The 27,514-nt window shown below is 43.0% G+C and overlaps 1 protein-coding gene and 1 long non-coding RNA gene across 13 annotated transcripts in view; one reads left to right on the top strand and one right to left on the bottom strand.

Moving 5' to 3' along the window:
* The window catches only part of RBMS3 (RNA binding motif single stranded interacting protein 3), a 1,326,374-nt gene that overhangs the window by 794,832 nt on the left and 504,028 nt on the right, over positions 1 to 27,514 (bottom strand). For 11 of the 12 annotated variants that reach the window (XM_023260643.2, XM_023260644.2, XM_023260642.2 and 8 more), the window contains exon 4: positions 10,083 to 10,256. The exons of the other annotated variant lie outside the window; for it this stretch is intronic. In XM_023260643.2, the coding sequence (XP_023116411.2) occupies positions 10,083 to 10,256 (174 nt within the window). The remainder of the gene's footprint in view (positions 1 to 10,082; positions 10,257 to 27,514) is intronic. 12 annotated transcript variants of the gene reach the window in all.
* On the top strand, positions 20,246 to 21,151 carry LOC123379768. The gene is made up of 2 exons (XR_006584651.1): positions 20,246 to 20,670; positions 20,834 to 21,151. It is a non-coding gene; the product is annotated as an uncharacterized LOC123379768 (long non-coding RNA).

Below are 27,514 nucleotides of genomic sequence, written 5' to 3'. Positions count from 1 at the left end.
AACCAAAATACAAATTTCCAAAATATATATAGTGTGTTTTTCATTTTGATGATGTTTAAGTACCTATATTTGGCAAAGCTATGAAGAAAGGAAATGCTAAACATGAAATCCTGGATTATGGTTCCCTCAGGGAGTTGAGGAGACTCATATTAAAGGACATGTGGGAGCTGCAAAACTATCTGTAAAGTCCTGTTTCTAAAGCTACATGTTGTGTCCAAAGGTGCATATTTTGTCAGAATTTTTTTTGTTATTATTTCCCTATTGTTTGTATTTACATACACATCTAAGCTGAAGAGCTACTGAAGGACAGTAAGCATCCACCACCAAAAAGTACCTGGAAGGATAAACGGCTACCCTTTGAGCCTAGGAAAGAAGGAAACTGGAATTTTCACTTTAATGTGTATTCAAAAAGTTTGGATGTTTAGGGATGCTGGTGGCTCAGTCGGTTGAGCGTCCTACTTCCACTCAGGTCATGATCTTATGTCTTCCGGGTTCAAGCCCCGTAATGGGCTCTGTGCTGACAGCTCAGAGCCTGGAGCCTGCTTGGAATTGTTTCTCCCTCGCTCTCTGCCCCTCCCCCACTCGCACTTTCTCTTTCTCTCTCTCTCTCAAAAATAAAATAAAACATTAAAAAAATTTTTTTAAAGAAGTTTGAATGTTTATCCCAAAAGAAGGCACACTAATTCTGTAATTGCAAGGAAAAGCCCCAGTCTTAATGGGTCTTTGCGCACCAATGATTATGGAGCCACCCCAGTGAGCCAAGCAGGTACCCTGATGTCATCCAAGGTCACTGCCTGCAGTCACCGCAAAGCTTGGCATTAGGAGGCAGCATTGAAAGTCCCTTCAAAAAAGTGATTGATAAAATTTGCCTTCCGTAAAATGGTGAGGGGACCTCATCTGAAGCATTTTTGGTTTTCAGCTTAAAAAAATTTTTTTTTCTTTTCAAAAGGGATTCATTACAACGGAAGCATATTTTTGCCTCCCCCCTCCCCCGCCAAAGACTCAATAAGTTTATGTTTAGGAGTCTTCACTGACATAGATAACAGATAAAAGACAAATCTGGTAATTTTTGTTCAGCCTTAGCACTTGGAACAGCATCGAAAATAAGCCAAAACCTTTTCTTCTTGTGTGTCTTTTGCACCAATGATGCCACTTCCTTCCAGGCTCATCCCCTCTAAACACTTACTTCTCATATATCAGATTCCTTGTTTAAAGAAAGGTTAATTTCACCCCAGTGGTTATAACCAAATTGTAAATGTGGCAAGATCCCGTGCTGCCTACTAAAGTCTTTGAAAATAATTTATTTCTATAAGGTAATATTTTATCAATGATTTTAAAATTAAATGTTATGGTGCATTTAATCAATTTTCATGTTAATTTTTAAAAATTATCAAGTCAGAGGATTTTTACAAGTCAAGCTTACAAGAGCGGTCGGGGTTAGGACTGAGCTGAGGGAGATCCTGACTGCAGCTCCAAGCATATCATACAAAACCCAAATTTCTATGCAAGAGGTATGGACTAAGCCGGGATGGATGGTGGAATCTATTTCCCAAAACACCTGTTCTGGATACTTAGAATTAAGTAATGTCAAGTCATGCATTATTGAGATGAGGCAAGGGACTATCAGAAAACAGGAAAGGAGACCATCATGGCTAGGAACCACATGAAATGTGCCAGAGGAAACTCCAGCTCTTCCAACCATGTGCGACAAATAAAGGTGAGGAGAGAGAAGCAGAACAGTATTCTCCATTTTATATGGAAACATTGCCTTTGGGGAGAAAAACCACATGAAACAAACACTGTGATCTTAGGCTTCACTACAAATGACCAACTCTGGGCAAACTTGTAATGTCTTATCGGTCTTGGTCCACTAAAGCATAGATGCTTAACAGCAAAGTACAGAGCAAAGTTGAAATTTCCAGGGAGACATAAATAAGTCTTCATGTACCTGAGGGGCTTTCAATAATTTGAACCTTGAGTCCCAGGGTCTAATAAAAATCCATTCCAAATAGTGCAAATTGGGAGTCTGTCTGTAAGCCTTTTCTAATGATACAACTAAAAATTGATTTTTTTCCTATTTAAAAATATTTTTTTAATGTTTATTTCTTTTTGAGAGAGAAAGAGACTGGGGGGGGGGGGGAGGAGAGACACAGAATTTGAAGCAGGCTCCAGGCTCTGAGCTGTCAGCATAGAGCCCAACGTGGGGCTCGAACTCACAAACTGTGAGATCATGGCCTGAGTTGAAGTCAGGTGCTCAAAAGACTGAACCATCTGGGTGCCCCATTTTTTTCCTTTTTTAATATAGTTTCTATCTATTAACTGATTTATAAAGGATAAACTTGTGCTAAACAGCTTTATATGCATTATCTCATTAACTTTTCACAATGACCTCAGGAAGTACCTTATCATGTTCCTACTTTAAAGAGAGAAAAGACAGAGCCTATCTATCTCCCTGACAATGCTGATCTACAGCAGCATCAAACTTGGAAATATGTACTGTTCCAGTTACCACTGCTGAGTAAGAAACTATCCCAGGTTTAGTGACTTAATACCACAACCATTTCCAATGCTCATGGTTCTGAGGGTCAGGAATTTGGACAGAACACAGTTTGTTTCTCATGGTTTGGATGGGAAGGCACAAATACCTGGAAGTACCTCAAGCAGCTAAAGAGTAGAGTCATCCGGAAGGTTCTTCACTGACAATTCAGGCAGGGGGGCTGAGAAGACTCAAAAGCTGGGCTCAGCCGAAACTATTGACCAGAATACCTCCACAAAGCCTCTCCCTTGTGGTTGGGTCTCCTCACCACATGGTAGCCGGGTTCAGAAAGGTAGTGTCCTGACAGCATTCAGAAACTAAGCTCTTCAAAAGAGCCAGATAGAAGCTACATGACCTTTTCTAACTTTGATCTGCAAGGTGCTACAGGACCCCTTCCACCACATTTACATGGGATTGAAGTGAGTCACAAAATTAGGCCGACTGAAAGAAGAGGGTGGGAGAATGGCAACATCACACTGCAGAAATTATTGCAGCCATATTGGCAAATAGAAATGTGCACCTCTACACTTAGACTTTTTATCAAGACAGTTAACATTCACCTACCTTTTTGAAGCTATTGCTCGTTGGATATTATGATTTCTGCAGCAAAAGAATCCCAAGCAATAATATTCCTTAACCCAACTTCAATAACAGTAATGGTATTATCTGCTTTGTATATGTAGTCTTATAGGAGATGGTGTGTGTGTACATGGTGGGGTAGAGATGGGTGATAACCTTAGAAGTGACATAATGTGAAAGAGATACAGATGTGCAGAGATACACAATCTTCTGGCCTTTGGAGAATCTGAGCAAGAATTGGGGCAACCAGAGTTCTGAGCTGTGGGAAGCTTCTTTCACTATAAGCAGACTCCCTCCCCCCCAAAAAAAATTTTTAGGAAAAAAATACTATCGAGTAGTGAACTTCAAACTGTTCACATATTCCTATAACAATTTTGAAAAATTACATACCCTCTTTCCCATCTCTAAGTTATCTAAAATTTTTATTATGAGTTTAAATAATCACAAAGGATGTAAGTTCCAGACCATGATACACTATTCTTTTCTCTCAGCACAGAGATACACGTACAGCTTGGAAAGACTGGAAGCCCCATGGTTTATGGTGCCTGATTAATCATTACATGAGGTGTCTCCTTTGTTGGTGCCCCCCTGGGAAGTTTTTATACCTCGAAGCAACAGACCAAAATAAGATTTACGTGCAAGAAATATACTTTCTTTTGTAAAGCGCTATGGTACGGAGACCATATAATGTATTTTCCAATCCTGACCATTTTTGACAATGAAAAGGGACACTATTAACTACTCCAAAAAATAAGCATAAACCAGGAAAATGGGGATATATGATGATCCTAGCTATGAGAACACTAGGAAGCTATCAGGCAAATCAGTTTACAAAAGAGAACTCCTGGAAGCTGAATATCTGGTCATTATCTCACTGATAATTATCCATTTTCTGTACTCTTTGAAAAGTTTTCCATAGCCCCAAAAGTTTGTATAGATCTATTATTAAGCTAGCATCCAGCCATACCAGTCGCTAAAGTATTGAAACCCTGCCATACACATTATTCAACAGAGGAACGGTAATTGGAATAACCAACAAAAATAATCAATAATCCAAATCTGAGCATTTGTGTTTCATTTCAAAAACCACACACAAGCAAACTGTGATTCCAAGACAACCTGGTGGCATGGGTACTGGACACGGAGCTCGGAATCTCTTACAGAGGACTTGCTATTTATTTCCAAAGTTGGTGGGCAGCACGGAGGCATAAATATCCTTATATAGCAGAAATGAGACTTGCAACTTCTCCCAATGTCTTCTTTAAGCTTCCCAAAGAAACGTTTGTCATTCCCCATGGGGAGAAGTAGGGGCTGGGTCCAGAAGCTGATAGTAGGGTTACTGACAGCCATGGACACACAGTTGTCATGGATATAGACAGCAAACGCCTTCACTGTGGGATAATGTCCCCTCTGACAGGTTTGTGAGACCTGTGTTTTATTTAACAATTTACCTTATGAAGAAAGAGAGTTGGCCCTGTGCTTCGTAAACAAGTTTCCAGGAAGGGAATCTCCTGGAAACCTATTCAATGACTAAAAAAGAGAGTCCTCTAGCAGGACAGTGCTGTGTCTCCACCCTCTGTCTTGCACCCGGCTGCACACCCTTCTTCCTCTACCTGACCACTCTTTTCGTGAAAGAGAGACAGGATCTAGAAGCTTCCACTACCTCCAGGCAGCATCAACCTCTGAGCATACTCCTACTACTTTTTTAGGTTCTTCTGCTCTGCTTTTCTTTAGCCCTTTCTGCTTTGTCTCCAGTATGAACTGGGCTCTACCTGGTCACTGGCTGGTGGTTGGCACAAGTGGTCTCCTGCTTCGCCTCAAGGAGGGTGCAGCGGCATGTTGTGTCTCCTCATTAGAGAAAAAGAAACCAATACGCAGGCTCCTGACCTCAGTGGTGGAGATCAGATCACTGCCATCTACTTTTCCTCTTTTCCCACTTCCTCCGTCCCTCTCTCCATCTCTGTGGAATTACCCACATGATGATATCATTTCAGGTGAGAAGAAAAAGGCCCAAGTGGGGAGCAAATGCAGGGGGAGTAGACAACTAGTACATGAGGCAGCCCAATGAGTCCCCTTCTTTTGTGATTCACATGATTACTTCATGGCTAAGGATTCACACGTTGTGGGAAATGTGATGTGATTCCCTACATCAAGTCAAGGAAGCAAACAGAATTATCATTTAGCTGCTGACAAAAGTATCAAATGAAAGTTCAAAAGCAGCACATCAGTAAGTATACTACTGGGAAATTATTAGAATGATTTTATGAATGAAATATATTACAAATAATATGACTAGGTAAGAAATTCACATGATATACCATTTGCTTCCTTAGACAATAAAGAGTATGATATATATAATATTTGACTTATATTATCAGTTATACTGCTGCACTGCTGGAATATTTTGAACATTGCTTTTTACCATTTTATATCCCATGTTGAAGAGACCATCCTAGATGCCTGGACATGGTTTCTTCATTTACTAGAGCAGTGGGTTAAACATGAGTAGAGGTTTAATAACCTTGTATTCACATTTTCTTTTAACATATGTATTGGAGTGGTTCTCAAGAGGATACTTATCACCTCATTTTGGAAGGGGCACAACAGTGGATTTCAGAAAAATCAAACATGTTAGTGAATGTGAATAATTCTGAATTGCCATAGGGTATCCATTTCTGTCCTCTGTCACAAAAAAAAAAAAACAACAAAAAACAAAAAACAAAAAAACCCTTCTCACATGATTTCCCTCAGTGAGAAGGCTCATCCATTTCCGGAAACTCTAAATAATTACCTAATGGTTAAGAAGTTAGCCATTAGACACTGTATTATGACTGTGGTAGGCTGAGCAACAGTCCACCCAGATGTCCACAACCTAATCCCAGGAACCTGTGAGTGTTACTTTATATGGCAAAAGGAACTCAGCAAATGTCATCAAGTTAGGGATCTTTAGGTATGGAGATGCTCCTGGACTATGTGGGCGGGTCCTTAAATGGAACCACAGTGTCCTTGTAAGAGAGGCAGAGAGAGAGGTGGTTACAGGTAGAGAGGACAGTGCGAAGAAAAAGCAGAATTAGATTTGAAGATGTTTTGCTGGTGACCTTCAAGATGAAAGAAGGGCCCATGAGCCAAAGTATGCAAGGGCGGTATCTCTGGAAGCTAGAAAAGGCAAGAAACAAATTCTCAACTAGAAGCTCCTTCAACATCTTGATTTCACCTCAGTTCCAACATCTTGATTTCACCCAGTTCCAAACTCCAGACTGCTGAAGAGTAGATGAGTATTAAGCCCCCCAAGATTGTGGTGATTCGTTTCAGCAGCCATAGGAAACTAATACAGTGATGTATCACAGGGCTCTGAGAAAATCCTTACTTGGTCAGGGAGAGGCTGAATGTTTTCTAAAATTCTATAGGTTGCCAATTTCAAGTTAACTAACCAGGAAGGTATCAGGATTCCTCAGTAGCAGGGAAGAGAAAGGGAGAGAGAAAGGGAGCTCCTTGAGTCATATCTATTGACTACACAAACAACACACTGGCTGACTTCCTTTAGCCCCAGGAAATGGGTTAGGAGCCCAGAAATCCTCAAACTAGTAACTCAGAAGAAAGGGCCAGAATCTCACGAGGCAGGCTGAGCATTTATAGCTTCATTAAAGGCTACTAAATTTTATGACTCAAGAAAATCACTGGCAATCTATTCAGACAAGAAATGTTTTTGTGGTTTTAACCACAAAACCTCTGTGGATCTTATGGCTGCATGTCAACTATGGAATCTACTCTCACATTTTGGATCCCAAAATATTTCTCTGGTTATTTGGCTTGCAATAGGGACCTTAGTGAAAATTACAAGGTAGTCAACATTTCTGGATGTTGTCAGTATAACCCAGCTTTCAGTGAACCTGTACACAACTTCTGGCTCATTTTCAAAGGATACAATTCCTTTTCCAAGATGGTAGGAGAGCTCAATGGTTCCTGGTCTTGGAGTCAAGAGTTTAATGCTATCTGATCAGGCATGGGAGGAAAATTTGAAGGAAAAGTTTAAATGTTGGAATAATGGAAGAATGTCAAGTAGGCCTTAAAATTAAGAAGTACAACACCCATGACTATTTTTTTAAAAGAATTTTCTAGTCTTTTGCTTCTACTTTCCACACTTTACTCTCAGCAGGATGACAAAAGAAAGTATCAGTTTCTGGATTTTAAAGCACAAAAAATACCTAGACATCCTGTAATTATCCTAATGGTTTCCAAGATAGGACAGCACTATTCATTATTCCCACCCCCAGCACTGAAATCGAGTTTTATACATACAAGTGCTTCTCTGAGGAGTAACATGTACATTTAAAATTAAAAGATTACAAAGAGTTCTATCAGGGGTAAAATCACTGTCCTCAGCATGTAAATAAAGACAAAGGGACTCAATGGCAAGGAGTATAAATATATTGTATTTAATGTAGTGGATAAGACTACTTGTTGGAGGCTAAACGGCCAACGTTTGACTCTCAGGTCCCACTACTAGGTGTACAACTCTGGGCAAGATTCTCGATTTCCTGAGCTTCACTTCACTAATCTTTGAAATAACAATAATAGTACCTACCACCTAGGGCCATTTTGAATATATATACCTATATAATACCTATAAAGGTGCTTAGTATGGAGCTTAGAAAATATTAAGTGCTCAATAAATATCAGCTACCTTTACATGACCTTGAGGCCAATATGAACATGACTTGAAATATTTCATTAAAATATGTTTGTCATAATCTGGCTTGACAAATAATGGCTGAAAAGACAATGAGACGTTTTAGACGTGGAACTGGTTACCAAAGGAAATTTTATTGCCAAATATATGCAACTTGTTTTTTATTATGAAAAACATATTTCGTAACTATTTTTATTGTGCTTTCATAATAAAAACCATGTTGCATATATTTTGAACATAAAATAGACTAAAGGATATACATGAAAAAGCTAATCTTCCTCTTACCGCAGAACTTCAATTGTATTCTACAGAAGTAACCACATACGTATATGCACACATGTGCATGTGTGTGTGTGCGTGTATGTGTGTAAAATACTCTCGTAATTTGACTCCTGGATTTCCTTCTTGTTCCTCTATCAGGATTTCCTCACCCAGAGGCCTGAGGGAGTCCTAAAACAATTAAATTATGTCATATAATTTCCTTGCTTAACATACTCCAATGGCCCAGTGTACTTAAATAAAATACAAACTCGTTACTCTGGATAACAAAGTACTACCAGCTCTCACCCCTGTCTTTCTTTCTAACTTTATCTCGTTCTGTTTCCTTTCAACTAAGCTCCAGAAACACCGGTGTTCCCTCTGTGTATACAATGAACATTCAGGCTTATTCCCGCCTCAGGACCTTCATACTGCCCCCTCAGCCTGGAATGCTCTTCCTCCTGAACTGTGCATAGCTCTGTCTCTTTTTTATACAGATCGCCGATAAAACCTGTCCTCCCAACTCAGGACATGGCTGACTATACAGCTCATGTAAGCATTCAGTCATTCTTTTATCATTTCAACCAATTCTGAGCCTCTGTGTAGCATCTAACACCACTGTACATTTTTTTCTCATTTGTTTGCTTATTTTTATTTATTCATATGTTTACTTAGGTAATTGCTAGCTTCTCGGTTTCCTAGGATGGAAGCTCCTGGACAGCAAGACTTGGTTTTGTTCACTTCTGGGCCTCCTTCACCTAGGAGGATGCCAAAATATAATAAATGCCTGATAATGTTAAATACACTTTTGTTGAAAGTTAATGAGGGTTATTTAGGTCCCTTTTCCATGTAATTTCAAAAATGTTGCTACATTGTCCTTGCACATACATCCTTGTACATGTCCAATCAAGTGCCAAAAGTTTAATTACTGAGTCAAAGGTATATGCAATTTAAATTTTGATCGTTATTTCCAAATCACCTTTTAACAAAGTTATACCAATTTACATTTTGAGTAGATTCCTTGAATCTTCTTTAAAGTCATAAGACACGATATTTAAGATACATTCTCTCATTTTGAAGCTCAGGACACTCTATAATTCCATAACCTTGAAATGCCAAAAGGATAGCCCAAGAGCAGGCGTCTACGGCGGCCCTTTGGGATGGCTGGAGAAATCGCATCTCTAGTTACTGACAAGGAAAGGGGCTGCTATGAGAAGCATACGTGACTCCCTTCTGAAGGTCTCTCACTACTCAAGTCTTACGTTGGAATTTTTAGCAGTAAACAGAGGTTTACTTATCACATGCCTCATAATCTCTTCCAGGTACACAACTATAATTTATGATAACAAAAATCTTAGTTTATGAGGACTGGATTGAGCTGCAGGAAAACACAATGGCCGAAACAGTTACCTTATTCTAAAAGGGTCTCAAATCCCATGAGTTTACTCCTCCCCACTAAAGGCTTATCTATCCTGACCTTTGAGTCATCTATGCCAACAAGCTCAGATTCTGTGTAGCAGTAACTGGAAATTACTCTACTGATGGATTTATATCTCTATGTTCATACCTATTTAAACCATATCAACAAGGCCATTGACAGAAGTGGGGACATACAGACGCCAGTGACTCCTCCAGACCATTTTGAAAGACATCCTCTCCCAGTGCAAAATCAGCCAACTAAAGTCATTGGCAACAGCCAGAAGGAAGCCAGAAAACAAATCCAGTGTCATACATATATTCAGCCTCCACACCAATGCACTCCAAAAGGTCTGCCAACCTATTTCACCTAGAAATACCTTTAAATGCAACATCAAAGTTCAGCCAGCATCATTCAGACACATGTCATTTGAACTTAAGATGCTCTCTGTTGTTCATCTCTTACTCAACAGCAGCATATTCTTGCCTTACAAGGGTCACAGCATTGGAGAAATTGCCCAATAGCCAGATACCAAGTCTGGGTTCCAAATGTACCTGCATAAAGCATCCAATTTGCTAAATACAGAAAAACGGGGTACTTACAGCAGGGTGTCCAGTACAATAGGTGTAGCTGGCATGGGACTGATAGTGCAAGCTTGCTCTTGGAAAGGAGTATGTATTCCAGGCTGGTTGGCTGCTGTTCCACTGAGAGCTGAAGCCAGGGCTCATGGTCACGCGTGACTTACTAGTTTGATAGGCTCTCACCGTGGAGCTAGACTATCAAGAAGAAAGAAAGGCAATGTAAAGACAGCTCTGCATAGAACCCAAGTCTACTATATATAGCGGCATGCACTCTGGTATGACCGCAGCACAGGTCTCCTCTGGTCAAGGAAATGGCTGAATTATTTTATTTATTTACCTGTTAATCTTTATTTTTGAGAGAGAGCGAGAGTGAGAGAGAGCGCACGCGCGCGCCAAGTGGGGGAAAAACAGAGAGAGAGGAAGACACCGAATCCAAAGTAGGCTCCAGGCCCCGAGCTGTCAGCACAGAGCCTGACGCGGGGCTCGAACTCAGAGACCACCACCCGTGCTGAAGTCAGATGCTTAACCAACTAAGCCACCCAGGTGCCCCAGGAAATGGCTGAATTCTTAAGAGGAGGTATTACATATTGTTCTGACTAGGATACAAGTATTTCCTCACTGTTAATTTTAACTGGATCACGAATTTTAACTGGATTAGCGAAAACAGGATGTTTTCCCCTCGTTGCGACATGCAGCTCCATCGGTCAGCAACGAGATGTGTTTTAGCGGCAATGGCAGCAAGGATACTGTCAATTACATAAATGTCCTTTTATCACAGCATTCACCTTAGCAATTCACTGCTCGCCTTACCCAAATGCAGTAAACAAAAATCTTGGTCGACGAGGACTGGATGGAGACATATTGGTCCCTAACTCTAAATGGTCTTCAAATGCCACGAATCTATCACTTTCCTGTGGGAGGCATCAGCACAAATATGCACAATATTCCGTGTCACCACTGCACTACCTAAAGGCAGCAAAATGAAGGACTTGAAATTGTCATTTGCCCCCAACCAGCCATATCAAGAGAAATAGGAAACTTTCCATCAAAATGCCAAATGTTAAATATATGTGCTTTCTCATAATTATATGTAGGGTACAATGAACTGAACACAAAATGCACTTGTATCTTCTTTCTTTGTCCTCAAATGACCAGAGCATATAAGGGATACAGTAATTTCTTTTCACAGAACACTTTCTATCATCAAATTGCCATAGCTACTTACCCCAGTAGCACAGTAACTTGTGCACTAAATTCTATTTATAAATCCATGGGCACATGCCAACTCAATCACTGGGAAAATGTGCTAATCTCATTGCCATTATATTCAGGAAACCTAGTGGGAAGAAACTTCTATCCGCAATTGTGTTTTCCCATTGGGCTGGATTTTGATACCACTAGAGACTTAGAGGAATGACTTTTCTGAAGACAAGTTTGGGCATCTTGAAGTAACTGAAAGAAAGGAAAGACCTTGGCAACTGGAAGGCACTAGGCAGGGCTGTGTCACAAGAGCCTCAAGATATTTGGAAAGGGAAAAGAAAACTGAAACCAATGATTTACTGGTAAACAATTTAAAATATTTAAACCCAAACTTGGAGGATGTACCCTTGTTGAGGTAGACAAGTTTATTTGACTGTCTCCACTCTCATTCTCAGCCTGACCATGTATACTATCCAGGTGTTCAATAGTTCAATGAGATGTACAGGTACAGCAATGCAAAGTTTATACACTGCTGTATACCTCCTTGGGGTAAAAACCTGTTGGAGAAGCAATAACGGACTGCTATAAAATTAGGATTTTCTTATGTGGTCATAAGTATGAACGCTCTGTATTTGCATTAGAAAACATGTTATTTAGGGGCACCTGGGTGGCTCAGTCAGTTAAGCGTCCGACTTCGGCTCAGGTCATGAACTCGCAGTTCATGTAGTTTGGGCCCCGCGTCGGGCTCTGTGCTGACAGCTCAGAGCCTGGAGCCTGCATCGGATTCTGTGTCTCCCTCTCTCTCTGCCCCTCCCCTGCTCATGTTCTGTCTCTCAATAATAAATAAACTTTTAAAAATTAAAAAAAAAAAAAAGAAAACATGTTATTTATATGATAGATACTACCCTTCCAAGACTACATGAACTCACCTACGAAACTACCTTTGGACCCAAAGGTGTCTTGGTTTCTGCTCTGCATCTATGGTCACTAACATTAATCACTCTGACTAGCTCAGTTGATTGTATGGGTAACTCCTTCAAGGCTAAATATGGTTAGTTCCGTTACCTGTTTTCACATTAAGATCAGCTCAGGGACCTTAAAATTCTTGGAAATTGTGTATACATAAGTTTATAAATACTCTCATCTCTTAGTTTAATTATGGTCCTACATAACATCTGTCTCTGTTCAAGGATTTTATTCATGGTGGTCTTCCTCCTGCAAATCCTTTGTTCTCCCTCCTTTACAAAACTCACACTCAAGTTACACCTTGTACTTGGTTCCATTGTAGATGCCTCTAGCCTCTTGCCTCCTTGCCTTCTGGCTCTCACACAACCCTCACAGTGTGGCTCACACACATTAGCATGTGATTACGTTGTTTTGTATTGTTCCTTCTATATGTAAATTTCAGCTCTCCAACCTGGTTGAGAGTCTAATGAGGTCAAGATCATGAATACTGCCTTTTTGGCAGCTGAAGGAGTCTTCATCTTCCTTGACCTTGGAAGGCTCTAATAGTGTTTATCTCCTGATCACTGCAATCATCTTTTCCTTTGACTCCTTGACCCTTCTGACTGTACCTTCCTGTCTCACCTGATTCCTTATCTTTCTATTTGCTCTCCCTAAATTAGGTTTTTTGGTTTTTGGTGGGTTTTTTTTGTTTTTTGTTTTTTTTTTTCTTTTGACCAGGGGATAATCTTCAGTTCTGTGCTATTCTTTCTATTAACTTTTCTCCTTTGTGATCTTATTCATGGTCAAAGCTTTAAGTATTACTTCTTAGAAGACAATTCTCTAATGTAATTTAATAGTATAAACTCTCTCCCAAATCCTAGTCCCTAGTCCCAAATCTTAAAATATCTTCTGGATATATATGTATAACTATCAATCACCACAAATGGAACCAAAGTTTAAATTACTGTGTATAAAATTAAATGAATTTATCATTTTATTCTAAAATTTCACCACCCCACAAGTTCTTTATTTCTGTGAATATTATGGCATTATTTTGAAACCAACTGCTTTCACCCTTTAGAATGACTGTGACTCATTTATTTGTCCTCCAGCCCATTATCAGTGCCACCCAATTCTATTGAATCTCTTCAGTAGGTCTTGAACTGATGTTGTCCTTTCCATTCCTATTACAAATAAGAGTTCTAGGATTTTATCAGTTTATATCAGAGTCACCAAAACTACAATAACCTTTTACCTTAAGTTTCATTTAACCCTCTACAATGACACTAGATTAGTTTTCCTAGAAACCTGATTTTATGGTGTTACTCCCTCATGGAAAATGGTCAGCGGTTCTCCATGCCCTATAAGACAAAATCCAAAATTCCTAGTCTCGTTGCACATTCTTTCTAATTTGATCCTAGCCAAAAATGTGAGGCTTATTTTTTGCTCCTTTCTATATAATCTCAAGCTCTGGATAGACTGCTACTTCAAACAACATGTGTGTGTCTGTCACACCTATCTCCTTCCTAGAATGGCCTCCCCTTCTCTCAGTTCACATGACCCTAGCAGACTCCACCTTTTCTGAAAAACCTATTTCAACCCTTGGCCACCAACCCATAGGGACTTTTGCTTCTAAAGGGCACTGACATTACTGATTTTCTGCCATATTCATCTAGCTCTTTCATTTGTGTGGTACCCAGAAAATCAATGTCATGACTTCATCAGTATAATTCACCAAATACCCTAATTTGTCTCTCACATGACAGTTCATACATCCCAACATACATCTTTGGGGATAGGTGTGTCGATTGTGTTTCTTCAGAAGGAGATCACAATGCAAGAACTTGAGTGTAAGTAGTTCATTTGGGAAGTGATTCTAGAGAAAATCAGTAGGAGAATAGGAAATATGACAATCCATTTGCATCATTGAATCAGTCTTTACTATTAAGAATTCTGTTCCATTGGGAGGCGTCGGGAAACAGTGTAGACTATGTTTCAGAGTTATCTTACTGAAAGGGGAAGGAAGCTGGAATACTTAACCTTTGATTGCCATTCATCATTGGCTAAGGGCTGTTCCTGGGAGCATTATCACCCAGCATACCTGGCCTGCCCTACACACAAGCCAAAAGGAAGTTCTCATGTAGAGAGTCCCATGAGATTGTGGAAATGCTCTGAGAAAGTAAGTGCCAAGAAAGTATGGACAGAGCCTCAATAGCATCGATGCTAGGTAGATGACTCCTTGAAATTCTTTGCATCTGCTATAAAACCCCAGACATTTGCATTTTCCTTTTGCATGACTGACAGCAGGGGCTCAAAAATATTGGTCAAACTGGCTTAACTACACTACCATTAAGGACTTGAAAGGAAAACACACAAAAGAAGATACTGGGATGGCTGGTGAGCACAGTGAAGAGGTGCTCAAAATCAGGAGTCATCAGAAAAATATAAATAAGGTACCAGTTTATACCCAGGCAAATGGCTAAAACTAAAACCACTGAAAACGCTAAATGTTGGTAAGGTTATTGAGGAAATGAAACATTGTCAGGTTAAAATGGAATGGCCTCTGGGGGGCGCCTGGGTGGCTTGGTCGGTTGGGCGTCCGACTTCGGCTCAGGTCATGATCTCACGGTCTGTGAGTTCGAGCCCCGCGTCGGGCTCTGTGCTGACAGCTCAGAGCCTGGAGCCTGTTTCGGATTCTGTGTCTCCCTCTCTCTCTGCCCCTCCCCTGTTCATGCTCTGTCTCTCTGTCTCAAAAATAAATAAACGTTAAAAAAAAAAATTTTAAATGGAATGGCCTCTGTTTTGGTAGTTTCATAGAAAATTAAGCATACCTCTAGGAGTGCCTGGGTGGCTCAGATGGTTAAGCGTCCATCAGCTCAGGTCATATCTCATGGTTCATGAGTCTGAGCTCCACATCAGGTTCTATGCTGTCAGCACAGGGCCCACTTGGGGCCTGTGTCCCCCCCTCTCTCTGCCCATCCCCCATGTGCACTCTCTCTCTCAAAAATTAAATAAACATTTTTAAAAAGTAAGCATATTTCTACTTATGACCCAGCAATTCTATCCCTAGTTATATACCCCGGATGAAAATAGATTTACACAAAAATACCTTTATAAGAATGTAGACAGCAGTCTTGTTCATAATAGCCCCAATCTGAAACCTATTGAAATGTCTATCAACAGGAGACTGGTTAAAAAAAAAAAAAGTACATTCATATAATGGAATACTACTCAGCAATAAAATAGAACAAATGTCTGATATACACAACTACATGGATGAATCTCAAGATTGTGCCAAATAAAAAAAGACCAGGAGTAGAAGAACAGGCATGTATGATTTCATTTATAGGAGGTGCAAGCTGAGGAAAAAATATAATAATAGAAATCAGAAAGTGGTTGCTGGGGGAGTGAAAGGGGATTGATTAGAAAGGGGAATAATGTAATCTTCTAGGGTAATGGAAATGTTAGCCATCTGATTTTGGGTGGTCATTACATGAATGCATACATTTAGCAAAACTCATCAAACTGAACCCTTGAGACGTGTGCATTTTATGCCTTACTTACATCTCAAAGAAAAATACACTGTCACTGCAAAAGGCTGATTCTGAATTTCCCATGGATATGGAGGCTACACATGAAGTCCCATGATCTAAAAGTCCTAATTTTCTAGACCCCATAATTGGCTCGTCTGAGTTCGCTCTCTTTCCCCTTCTTGGTGTACTCTGTGAGGGCAATGCCAGGGAGTATCTAACAGCCAAAAGGCAGGCAGCCAGAGAGAAGAGCAAAGAGTCTGGATAAAGAACCTCTGAATAACCAAGAGCTGGCAGCATCATCTGGTGTCTGCCAATAGATCAGGGGTCAGGGCTGTTGGAGCAAGAAAAAATGGAGCACAGCACAAAAGAAGGGCCCTCTTACATGTTTCCAGAAATTACAAAGCTCCAGGGAACACTTGCTGTTCTCTCTACTCAGTCAGCACTAGCAAACAAAAGGAAGATAAAGGGAGGGGCAGAAGGAAGCTGCACTCAGAGGAAAAAAAAAAAAAAGAAAAAACCGCAATGAGGAAGAAGGGAACGGCTAGAACTAAGATTTCTGGACACAACTGAATGTGTCCTACAAGGGGATATTAAGATAATGCATTTATATGCAAATTACTACTTATCAGACACTGCCCTAAATGTTTTATATTTACACTCTGACAACTCATGTGCGCTCATAACAGCACTATAAGGTAGCTACTGTTATCATCTGCATTTTATAGGCAAATAAAATGATGCAGAAAAAAATGAGATAATTCAAAAATGTAAGAATACAGAACTACTAAGCAGTTGAGTGGATTCAGATCCAGGGAGGGTCCTGTTCACAGCTATTCTACCCTTACACTATCTTAGTTTGGATGATCTCTAAAACAGATTGTAAGGCAAGGAAGGACTGGTTTGGTTTTGTTTTGTTTGGGGCAGGGGTGATAATTACCAAATTCAGGAGGAGAGGAACAGTGAGACGGGCTCAAAAAACGAGGACAAACTATTAAGTGTACACTCTTGGGATCTATGCTATAAAGTAAAAAGCAGTGGATTCTGCTGAGACCTCTGAGAAGTGTTCAAAATGTCACCCAGAATCAACCACTGAAAGATGAGAGGCTAGAATACTGGTAGACTTGCTTCTGTCCCACACTCAGTAAGGGTGGCCCTCCAGGAAATGATGATGCCCAGCCCTTTCAAGCTATGTTTGGACATGAGAGAATAAACTCTCTTGGCATCAAAGGAGGGCCTGGGGCAGAGAGTGGAGAGACCCACAGGTAAATTCAGGTGGGATGCTGTCAGTGCTTGGTGGATAAAAACTCTCCATCACCGCTGGGTTTGAGTTGAAATCAAAGATGAGCCAGACATGGGGTTGGGAGAATGTGATGTGGTGACCAGTGGCAGCCTCTGCAGCCACCTGTCCACCTCTCTGAAAGTAAAGCACTATGGTAGTAACCACTGCAGCAATGTTTATAGAACACTTGAGGCTATGTGTGTTTTATATACGGTCTCTCTGAATCCTCAGCATAATCCAATGGCCGAGGCATTATTATCCACCTTTTGCTGAAGAAAGAGGGGCATACAGAGTTCAGGCAACTTGCCTAAAGACACACAGCTAATAAAGATACAAAGCTAAGAAGTGAAGATTGAAAGGATACAGAACTATGGTTGATTACGTGATTAATAAATTGTCCTCTCCAAGAAATAAGGCTTAGGAGTGAAGCACATACACCACTCTGAAACAGAGATTAAGACAAAAACTATTATAGGTAAAAGTTGACGTAAATATATAAAGTCAACGATCCAAAAGAACACAAAGCTGTTGTGAGATGCGGGCAGGCGCACCACTCACTATTCTGCAAAAACACCTCTCCCTGCTGGTAAAATCATCACATGGTAATGCTCTAAAGGTAACTTAAGTTCAATAATCAGTGATGACACGAGAGCCCACTCCAACTGCCCACATACGCCTCCTTTCAAAGTTGCTCTGTGTCCATTAGTGGATGGCCTCAGCAGGAAGAAATTATAAGGTAATTCTAGAGATACAGTCAATAAATTTAGATTGAAATTTCTTTAAGTATGTTCCAATGGTAACCTAAAAGTACTGCTATGGTTATCTCAAGGAGAACTTCTGTTCTTTATAATGAATAATTTTGAAATATACAGAAAATACCGTATGTACTAATAGAGCAGAGTCCTATAATAATTATTGCAGTAGAGGTGTTTCACTAGTTTGCCAGCCCAACCAGTCTTCCTGGAACACAGCATATGCCTATACGAACGTGGTTATTCCAGGTGACACAACCCACCCCCACACAACCCCGCAACCTGAGTCTGGTTGAACCAAGTAGTCACCTGACCCAACATGGGCCAATGAGATGACTTCTCCTAGAAATATGGAACTGCCATTCAATGACTTATAAATCTCCACTGGACATGTGAACTGGGAAGTGATGTAAAGGAAGAAATGGGGTTTGGTTGTGTGAATGTAGAAACAAACAAAGCCTGTCTGAGGGCGAGTGAGGGGGGCAGGGGAGAAAAAGAACCTATGCATAGCAACAGAGACAAGAGGTAAGTGACACTCTTGCTTAAAGGAGATGAAAGGAATATTTCAGTTCTGGATGACTTGTAGTTTTTGGCTCTAGTCTCTTGCAACACTTGGCTGTACTCCTGATCCTGAGTTCCATAAGATATTACCATATCCAGATATTAAATCCCTCCTTCCTGCTTAGGCGATCTTGAGAAGAACTTGCAATTAAATGGCCACTGACTGTGGGACGTGGAAGGAACAGATGTGCAGAAAGAAGTAGGTTTGAGACCATGTGATTTGGATGCTGAGAGAGGCCAAGGGCTTCAGGCCTGTACCATGTTTCATGGAAATCTTGTGAAACATGCCAGGGACTCCCCATTTGTCTTCACTCATTGGAATGGATTTCCCTTCCTAACAACAAAATCCTCACTTTTTAGACATCGGTATTCTTTCTCTCTGTCCCTGTACCTTCATTTTCACCTGTAAAGTGTACTTATTGTTCTTCTCCTTTGCCTTTTTAACTCCGCATTTCCGGTTGATATTAGGGATTCAGTGACACTTCACTGAAGATTCCATAGCAGGCATCATATAAGTAAACATAAAAAGCATGAACCAAGTATTACACATAAAAAAAGATATTTGGGGTCAACCAGTTAGCAGAGAACATGACAAAGTATGTGTGAGAGATGGCGATCGGCAAACTGTTAAAAACTTATTCAGAAATATAATCTACAGGGGCGCCTGGGTGGCTCAGTCGGTTGAGCGTCCGACTTTGGCTCAGATCATGATCTCACGGTTCATGGGTTCAAGCCACCTGTCAGGCTCTGTGCCGACAGCTCAGAGCCTGGAGCTGCTTCAGATTCTGTGTCTCCCTCTCTCTCTGCCCCTCCCCCACTCATGCTCTGTTTCTCTCTCAAAAATAAACATTAAAAAAAAAACTAAAATAAATATATATATTTAAAACCTATATCTAGCTTCGACTCCTAAAACAGGGCTAGAAATGGGATCCACACCTATATTTTTTGTAATTCTTTTCTTCCCCCAATTGTTCATTTTATTTTTAGCATCACGTCACCAACATTGAACCAAGAGAGAATGAGAAAAAAGTTCATGCACACATATAGGTATGTGTGCGTACATACAAACTCATATATATCCATACACATACATACATTTCTTAAGGACCCACGATGAACTTTTTAGTAAGCAAATGTCAACATGAAGTTCACAGAGAGGCTAAATGACTTCCTGTGTGTGTTTATTTCCCTGCACTGCCCCTGAGGAAGTCTAAAAAGAACAGTTTCTACCCAAAGGCTCTCCGAGTTTCAATAGGTTTTTCAAAGTTCCCTCCCAGCCTCTGCCCCAAGCAAAGGATTCCCGCTGTGAGGTTTCTAAAGATTTCACTTACAGCCAGCTGAAAACAGAGCCTGAATGGACAGTAAAACCCACACCAAGCCTCTCTTTGCACCCTGTGTGGGGACAAGTGGCTACTTTGTTCATTTACAAAGGCTGGGAGAGAGAGAGGGAGAAACTGCCCCTATGGTATAAGAAGCTCCTTTCAAATAAATCCTTTTAAATGGATCTAAATCGTGACACTCAAAAGGAAGGAGGCTACACAAGCAATTGGGTAGCAACTTCTAAGTCCTCACACCCCTTCCCCCACCCCACCCCCCCCAGGAACAGAAAAAAGTTTTCTCTTCTCTGACGGATTATCTTTTGTAACATTCCTCAAAGATGAGTCTCTCGCTCCGTCTCCACAGATTTGCTTCTCTCTGAGGAAAACGAGGCGTTTCTGTTGTTGTTATTGTTGCTTCCCTGACACGGGGACCGTCTTTATTTTTCCAACATCGCCTCTTCCATGACTCGTAAATATAAAGCATCTGAGTGATTTGCTCTGCTTACCAGAGGCCCTTTTTATAAAATGATCACAAAACAGGGTGCTTTCTGGCACTTCATTCTATTGTTATTGTCTGGCTTCGAAACTTCAAAGGATGGAATGTGACAGAACATTCTGTATCCTCTGCAGACACATTTGAGGGCTCTGGCCGCTCTGGTGGGATCCCAGCCCCACTGAAGGCTGTCCTGAGAGCAGCAGGTCAGACCAGGTGACTCCTTCGATCCCTGATACCTGATTAGACCCGGAAGTCACCAGACCCATCCCCACAAGTCAGACGTTCTCCTAGACACCAGGAACCGCCACTCGGTGACTAGTGAACCTCTATTGGCAGAGACTAAGAAAAAGCCCTGACCGCTATTAAGGACCGATTATTCCAAGGACTCAGAGTCCTTTGGAGGTTGGAAACAGGGTTCCTGGCATGAACGTACACGGAGAGGCAATTTCACATCCTCTCCTCTGCTTTCACGGAGGAAAGCAGGCAAAAAGGAAGTGAGGAAAGGAAGTGAGGAAAGGAATCAGGTAAGTCACAGGACATCAGCTAAGTCTGCTCTCTCCCAGCTTTTTCCTTTGGGAAGTTCCCACACCCTTAGGATGACTGGCAATGCCATGTAGTTCTTGCTAAGAGGAGAGATTGCTGGGATAATGATTTTATTTTATTTTTTTCCCCTTCTTTCTTCCCCAGATCACCTCAACTTTTATTTCCCCCCCATGGCCACAGGACCGGGCTGCAGCTGTAGATGCCAGAGACAGGACTGGTTCCTAAGCCGGCCGTTGTTACTATGTTTTTAAACACTTATGTCAGGGGCACTTGGGTGTCTCCGTCGGTTGAGCGTCTGACTTCGGCTCAGGTCGTGACTTCCCGGTTTGTGAGTTCGAGCCCCACGTCGGGCTCACTGCCCTCAGACTGTCAGTGCACGACCCGCTTCAGATTCACTGTCCTCCTCTCTGTGCGCCTCCCCTGCTTGCGCTCTCCCCAAAGCAAATAAATGTTTTAAACATTTGTGTCGCAATTTCTAAGGGCCTGATGGGACAGGATGTGCCTTTACCCCACCTGGCATAGCTGGAGCTGACGGCGAAGGCGGCTGTGTTGCCGGGTGGCGAAAACAGCCCGCGAGTCCCGCACCTTTGCCACCTTACACGCTCTGCCCAGGAGCGGACTGCTGCTAGACTCAGCGCCAGACCAGCATTGCCTGCAATCTAGACCAGCACGGAACCTAGGAACCCGAAGTGCCTCCCAAAGGTGGAACCGTTTGCGTAAAAATGCCGAGCAGAAGGGAGCAGTAGCTGTAGGTAAGAGCGAATAAGTGCCTGTGCCAAGAGGGAAATCCAAGATTACACTCACATGTGGAAGGAGGCTGAGAGCAAGAGATAGTATTGTCTCAGCTCAATGGGAACAGATGCCTGAAAGGGTGAGGACATGGGTTTGCTGAGACCACTCCTGCCTTGGGGAACCCGACCAGGCCAAATGGAACCCCGAGTGGCCTTGCGCACGGAGACACTCTTCCTATCAGGCGATGATGAACTGGACGAATTATTAATGACTACATGCAATTCTGACCACATGCCACTATCTTTTGAGTATGCTGTGAGGAGTCTGTGGCCAGAGATTTGGGGTGGGATATGAAATCATGGAAAATATATGCATTGGTTTCTGTCCCTGGTTCCTAGCACAGATCTCATAAAACCCTTGTAATTTCATAATGATTAGAGAACCAGGTGCATCTTTTGTTGATATTTGCTCTTTGACATTGGTTCTTGAGACAGAACTCCTCCTTCTGTAAGGATTTCCTGGGTGATGGCTGGATATTTTGTTCTCTAAGAGGCAACTCTTGGAGAACCCCTGGATTGGGGTGGGTCACCAGAAAGACCAAGCCATGACTAGATAGATGTTACTGCTAATTATTACGGAATTAAAATGCTACTACTTATTTTAAAAAAAAACAAAAATACATAATCTTAGGGACTAGAATTTACAAAAGACTTCTTTTTTTTTTTAAGTTTATTTACTTGAGAGAGAGAGATGGAGGGAGAGGGAGAGGGTGAGTTGGGGAGGGGCAGAGACAGAGAGGGAGACAGAGAATCCCAAGTAGGCTCCACACTGTCAACACAGAGCCCAACACAGGGCTCGATCTGATGAACCATGAGATCATGACCTGAGCTGAAATCAAAGTCATATGTTTAGCTGACTGGGCCACCAGGTACCCCTAAAAGCCTTCTTTCCTTCCCTCTCTCCCTTTTTATTTCCCCCTTCTCTCATTTCCTCCTTCCCTCCCTTCCTTTTAGCCTTCCTCTCTTCCTAAATTGATAGGGAAAAATTATGTTCTAAGATGGCAGATAGGACTGATAGGGAGATTCCAGTCCCCACCCAAAGACTCCCCTTCTGGAATATTCTTCTCACCCCACTTGCTGCGTGCCAAATTACTACTAATGTGGAAGTAACAGACTAGAAATTGTCCCCCTTATTTGTGCTCAGGGCTCAGACCTCTGGAGAGTGATATCCTCTGAGCCCGTTGGTGTGAAATAAACATGCCTTCCAAGATCTCCAAGTGCTGCTTCATTCTTCCACTGGGTGATCCAGACCAGGCTTCATAACATATTTAGTTCCCTGACCAGGAAACCCAACCACACTGGCCCATTGTTGACACCGATTTGGGAAAATGGTGAGGCCATGAAGGAATGAGGAATCACAACAGAGAAGGTGCACCCTGCCTGATATTTGGCAGTCTCCCACTCAGTCGCCTCAGGCTGGCCCCCATCCTCTGTTCCCGCTGGACTCAAGACTTTGTAGGTGAGGATCTGGGCCCGACGTCAGATAATAGTAAGGCCTGGGGTCCCTGACCCAGTCAGACCCACCTGTTGGGGAGGAAGGGGACCCTGATCACCTCCCAGAGACCTTTTAGAGGTCTCGCAGGAAGGGATTCCCAGGGAGGGAATGTATTAACCTCTGGTCTGAGTGTGTGAGTGAATGTGCAGGCCAACCTGGTCCTCCAGTTGGGACTGAATCTGTGCCTCCACAGGTGGGCACCTTTAAGGTCCCCAAAAGCCCACAGAGTATGAGTGGGCCCATCTGCAATTCCATGGCGAATGGCATACAGTCTATGGCGGTATTGGAATAGTTGCCAATCATTCAGTCATAAAACTGAGACCTCTACGGCTAAGCGTCACCTAAGTTCTTTTGGGACATGGCCAGACAGGCATCTGACTGGTCTCCTCATTAAAGGGGGCATCCCTACCCCTCTGTCTTTGCAACTCCATCTCATGGGAACATTATGGGGTCAGATAGAGCAAAACCACAGTTCTCAAAACTATGATCAAGAACTTCAAAAAAGGAGTTTTCGGGACACTATGGAATTAAGATGACCCCCACAAGTTAAGGACGCTATGTGACTTGGAATGGCTCACTTTTGGTGTAGGATGGCCCTTGGAGGGAACCTTAGATGTCCCATGTTCCACTGTGTCGGGCGTTATGTCAGCAGAGACCCAGGTCACCCTGATCAGTTCCCATATATGGACTCTTGGTTAGGGATTGCCCAAACCCCTCCCCCTTGGTTGTGACTTACGTACAATGAACAGGGACAGGCTAGGGTCTTATTTGCCTCAACAAAGTGGCCCAAGGAAGGTCAACACAAGTCCCAACCTCCACAAATTCTCGCCAGTGATCCAAAGGAAGAACCAATCTTGCCCCTGCCATATGCTCCCCAGAGACCATCAACACCAACCCCCCACCCCACCCTCGTTCCAATACTCGCCACCTTCGGTCTCCCCACCACCTCTGGACTTGGCAGATATATTACCAGCCCTTCTCCACTACTCATCTCCTCAATTAGAAACATAACACACCATCATATTCTGAAAAACCACAGGCAATGATAGACTTAATGGAGTCCCTCTTTCAGAATGTCCTACATAGGACTTCACTACAGACAACAAGTCCACATCCACCGGTACCAAGAGGCTCTCCTCTGGTGGATCCGAGCAGGGGCTAAAAAGCCCATGAATATGACCAAGGTATCCTCAATCACCCAGCAGCAAGGGGAATCTGCCGGGGATTATCATGAGAGGCTATGCGAGGCTTACCACATTTATACCCCATTTCATCCCGAGGCACAAGAAAGCCAACAGACGGTAAACACCTCTTTTGTGGCCCAAGATCCCCAGATATCAGAAGGAAGCTCCAAAAATTTGAGCGTTTCATCACGCAGTTAATCGAGGTTGCTAACAAGGTCTACATGAACAGAGAGGTCACTGCCAAGAGGGAAGCTGAGAAAAAAGGTCAGCCTCCTCACCACTGCTCTGAAGGAAAAAGATGACAAAAGGACAGAGGAGCTCCAGCCAAAAAAAGGGGGGAGCCCAGAACCTCCTTAGCAAGGGATCAATGCACCTACTGCAAGGAGAAAGGGGATTGGAAGAATGAATGTCCCAATCAGGGAAAGTCCCAGAAACCCAGTCGATATGCAAAAGAACTCTGCAGAAAAGACCTCAGGAGCTTAGCAGAAAAAGATTCAGATTGAGGGGGACCAGGACCACTTCTTCTTGGCCCCCATGAGCCCACGGTCAAAATGAAAGTAGGGGGCCAAACTATGACTTCTATGGTCGACACTGGGGCTGAACATTCTGTGGTCACCTTCCCCCGTGCACCCCTTTAGCGAGAAGACCACAACCATCCTCGGGACCACAGGGAAATGGGCAATGCAACAACCCTTCTGCTGAACCTGTCAATGTGAACTTGGGGGGCCACACCATACAGTATGAGTTCCTTTACATATCTGGGAGCCCTATCTCTCTCCTCATCTGGGATATACACTCAAAGCTGGGGGTCCAAATAACCTTTGAGCCAAGGGGACGCACCCGCCTCCGATTGGATTCAAGACAAGAAGAATCAGGCCCCCTTATAATGGCAATCACTACACCAAGAGAGGAAGAATGGTGGCTATTCTGCACCCCAGCCCAACTGAGTGGCCCACCTGAATTCAGGACTGCCTTCTCCACCGTATGGGCCAAGCACAATGCTCCCCCCGCCCCCAAGACTTGCCCACAACCGGGCCCCTGTCATTGTAGACTTAATCCCAGGGGCTCAACCACAGAGACAGCGGCAATACCCCCTCCCACAAGAAGCAAGGGCAGGCATCCAAGAAGCTGGCATTCTGGTTGAATGCCAATCACCCTGGAACACCCTGCTCTTGACAGTCAAGAAGCTGGGAGGAGGGTACCAACCAGTTCAAGACCTATGAGCTATCAACAAAGTGACTGTCTCCTTACACTCGGTGGGCCCAAACCCATACACCCTCCTCAGCCAGATCCTAGGCTCTGCCAGCTGGCTTACCTGCCTAGACTTAAAGGATGCCTTCTTCTGCCTCCGTTTGGTCCTCAAGAGCCAACCCTTGTTTGCCTTTGAATGGACCAAACCAGATACAGGGTGTCAGATGCAAGTGACTTGGACGCACCTCCCACAGGGGTTTAAAAACTGGCCTACCATCTTTGGGGAGGGACTGGCCAGAGAACTCACTGGCTTTCCAAGGGAGGCCACACACAGCACCCTTCTCCAGTATGTGGATGACCTCCTCATTGCCAGCAACATCCGAGAGAATTGTACAGAGGGAACAAGGGCCCTCCTCCAACTCCTGCCGGACTCAGGGTGTCGCGTCTCATGGAGACAGGCACAGATCTGCCAACATCAAGTCCAATACTTAGGCTTCCTCCTCACCCAAGGAAAAAGAACATGAGGGCCAGAGAGAAAGAAGGTCATCACCTCCCTACCCCAGCCCCAAAGAAATAGGGGGCTACGAAGATTCCTGGGGGCTGTGGGATTCTGCCAAATCTGGATTCCTGGATTCTCAGCAATAGCAAGACCCTTCTATGATCTCTCGGTAGGGCCCTGTCGAGAACCCCTTGTCTAGACAGAGGAGGCTGAAGCAGTCTTCTTAGAGATAAAGGCTGCCTTGAGGCAGGCACAGCCCTTGGCCTGCTGTATATAGAAAAGCCTTCTAATCTCTTTCTGCATGAGAAGTAAAAGGTCGCCCTCGGGGTTCTCACACAGACAGCTGACCCTTGGCAATGGCCAGTAGCATACCTGTCAAAGGGGCTGGACCCAGTGGTGGCAGGATGGCCCCTGTGCCTTAGGGCACTAGCGGCCACAGTTCTGCTCTTTAAGGAGGCAAATGAACTCACCCTGGGACAAGAACTAAATGTCAATGGCCCTCATGCTGTCATGTCTCTCATGAACACTCAAAGACACTGCTTCCTCTCTAGCTAGCTCAACTCTCGGCTAGCTCAACACCAGGGGCTCCTCTGTGAGAATCCACAGGTTACTCTTGAAACAGTGTAGACGCTGAACCCTACAACTTTCCTGCCTTCTGAGAAAGGGAAACCGGATCATGACTGTTCTGAGGTAACCAATGAGGTATTCGTAAGCCACCCAGATCTGACTGTTCTGAGGTAACCAATGAGGTATTCGTAAGCCACCCAGATCTGACTGTTCTGAGGTAACCAATGAGGTATTCGTAAGCCACCCAGATCTGACTGTTCTGAGGTAACCAATGAGGTATTCGTAAGCCACCCAGATCTGCATGACCAGGCCCTACAGGACCCAGACCTCACCTTGTTCAGTGATGGTAGCAGTTTCATTACAGAGGGTGTTCAAAAGGCAGGATATGCAGTGACAACCACAGATGAAGTCCTAGAGGCCAATGTCCTACCTGAGGGATGGTCAGCACAACGGGTTGAATGACATGCCTTAATCCAAGCCCTCAGCATCAGCAAAGACAAGTGAGGCAACACCTACACGGACTCCTAGTACGCCTTTGCCACTGTGTACCTACATGGGGCAATATACAAGGACAGGGGTCTCCTCACTGCAGAAGGAAAAGCCATCAAAAATAAGGAAAAAATACTAAAACTCCTCGAGGCCATCTGGTCCCCTCAAAAAAGTTGCAGTTCTACACTGCAAAGGACGCCAAAAAGGAGACAACCCTAAAGCACCAGGAATTCGCATGGCGGGTAAGTAACAGCTGATCGGGAGGCAGACAATGTCCCCTCCCTTACTATAGCCCTGACACCCCTAATGGAGACCCCTTTACCAAAATATACTAAAAAAGAAAATAAATGGGCTAAAATTGAGGGGGCCACCCAGACCAAAGAAGTCTGGTGGAAACTGCTAGACGGGCACATCTTTGTCCCAGCGGCACTAGTCGGCGAATACCATCAATGTGTCCATCTAGGAAAAACTGCATTAGAGGCCCTCCTCAAAAAACGCTATTAAGCTTCACACTGCTTACCAGCCTCAAAGTTCAGGGAAAATAGAGCAGATGAATCGCACCCTCAAGGGAATCTTAGCCAAGTTATGTCAGGTAACAAACCTCCCATG

Source organism: Felis catus, chromosome C2 (genome assembly GCF_018350175.1).
Source record: "Felis catus isolate Fca126 chromosome C2, F.catus_Fca126_mat1.0, whole genome shotgun sequence".
Lineage (NCBI taxonomy): Eukaryota > Metazoa > Chordata > Mammalia > Carnivora > Felidae > Felis > Felis catus.
This window is presented reverse-complemented; position numbering and strand designations above follow the sequence as displayed.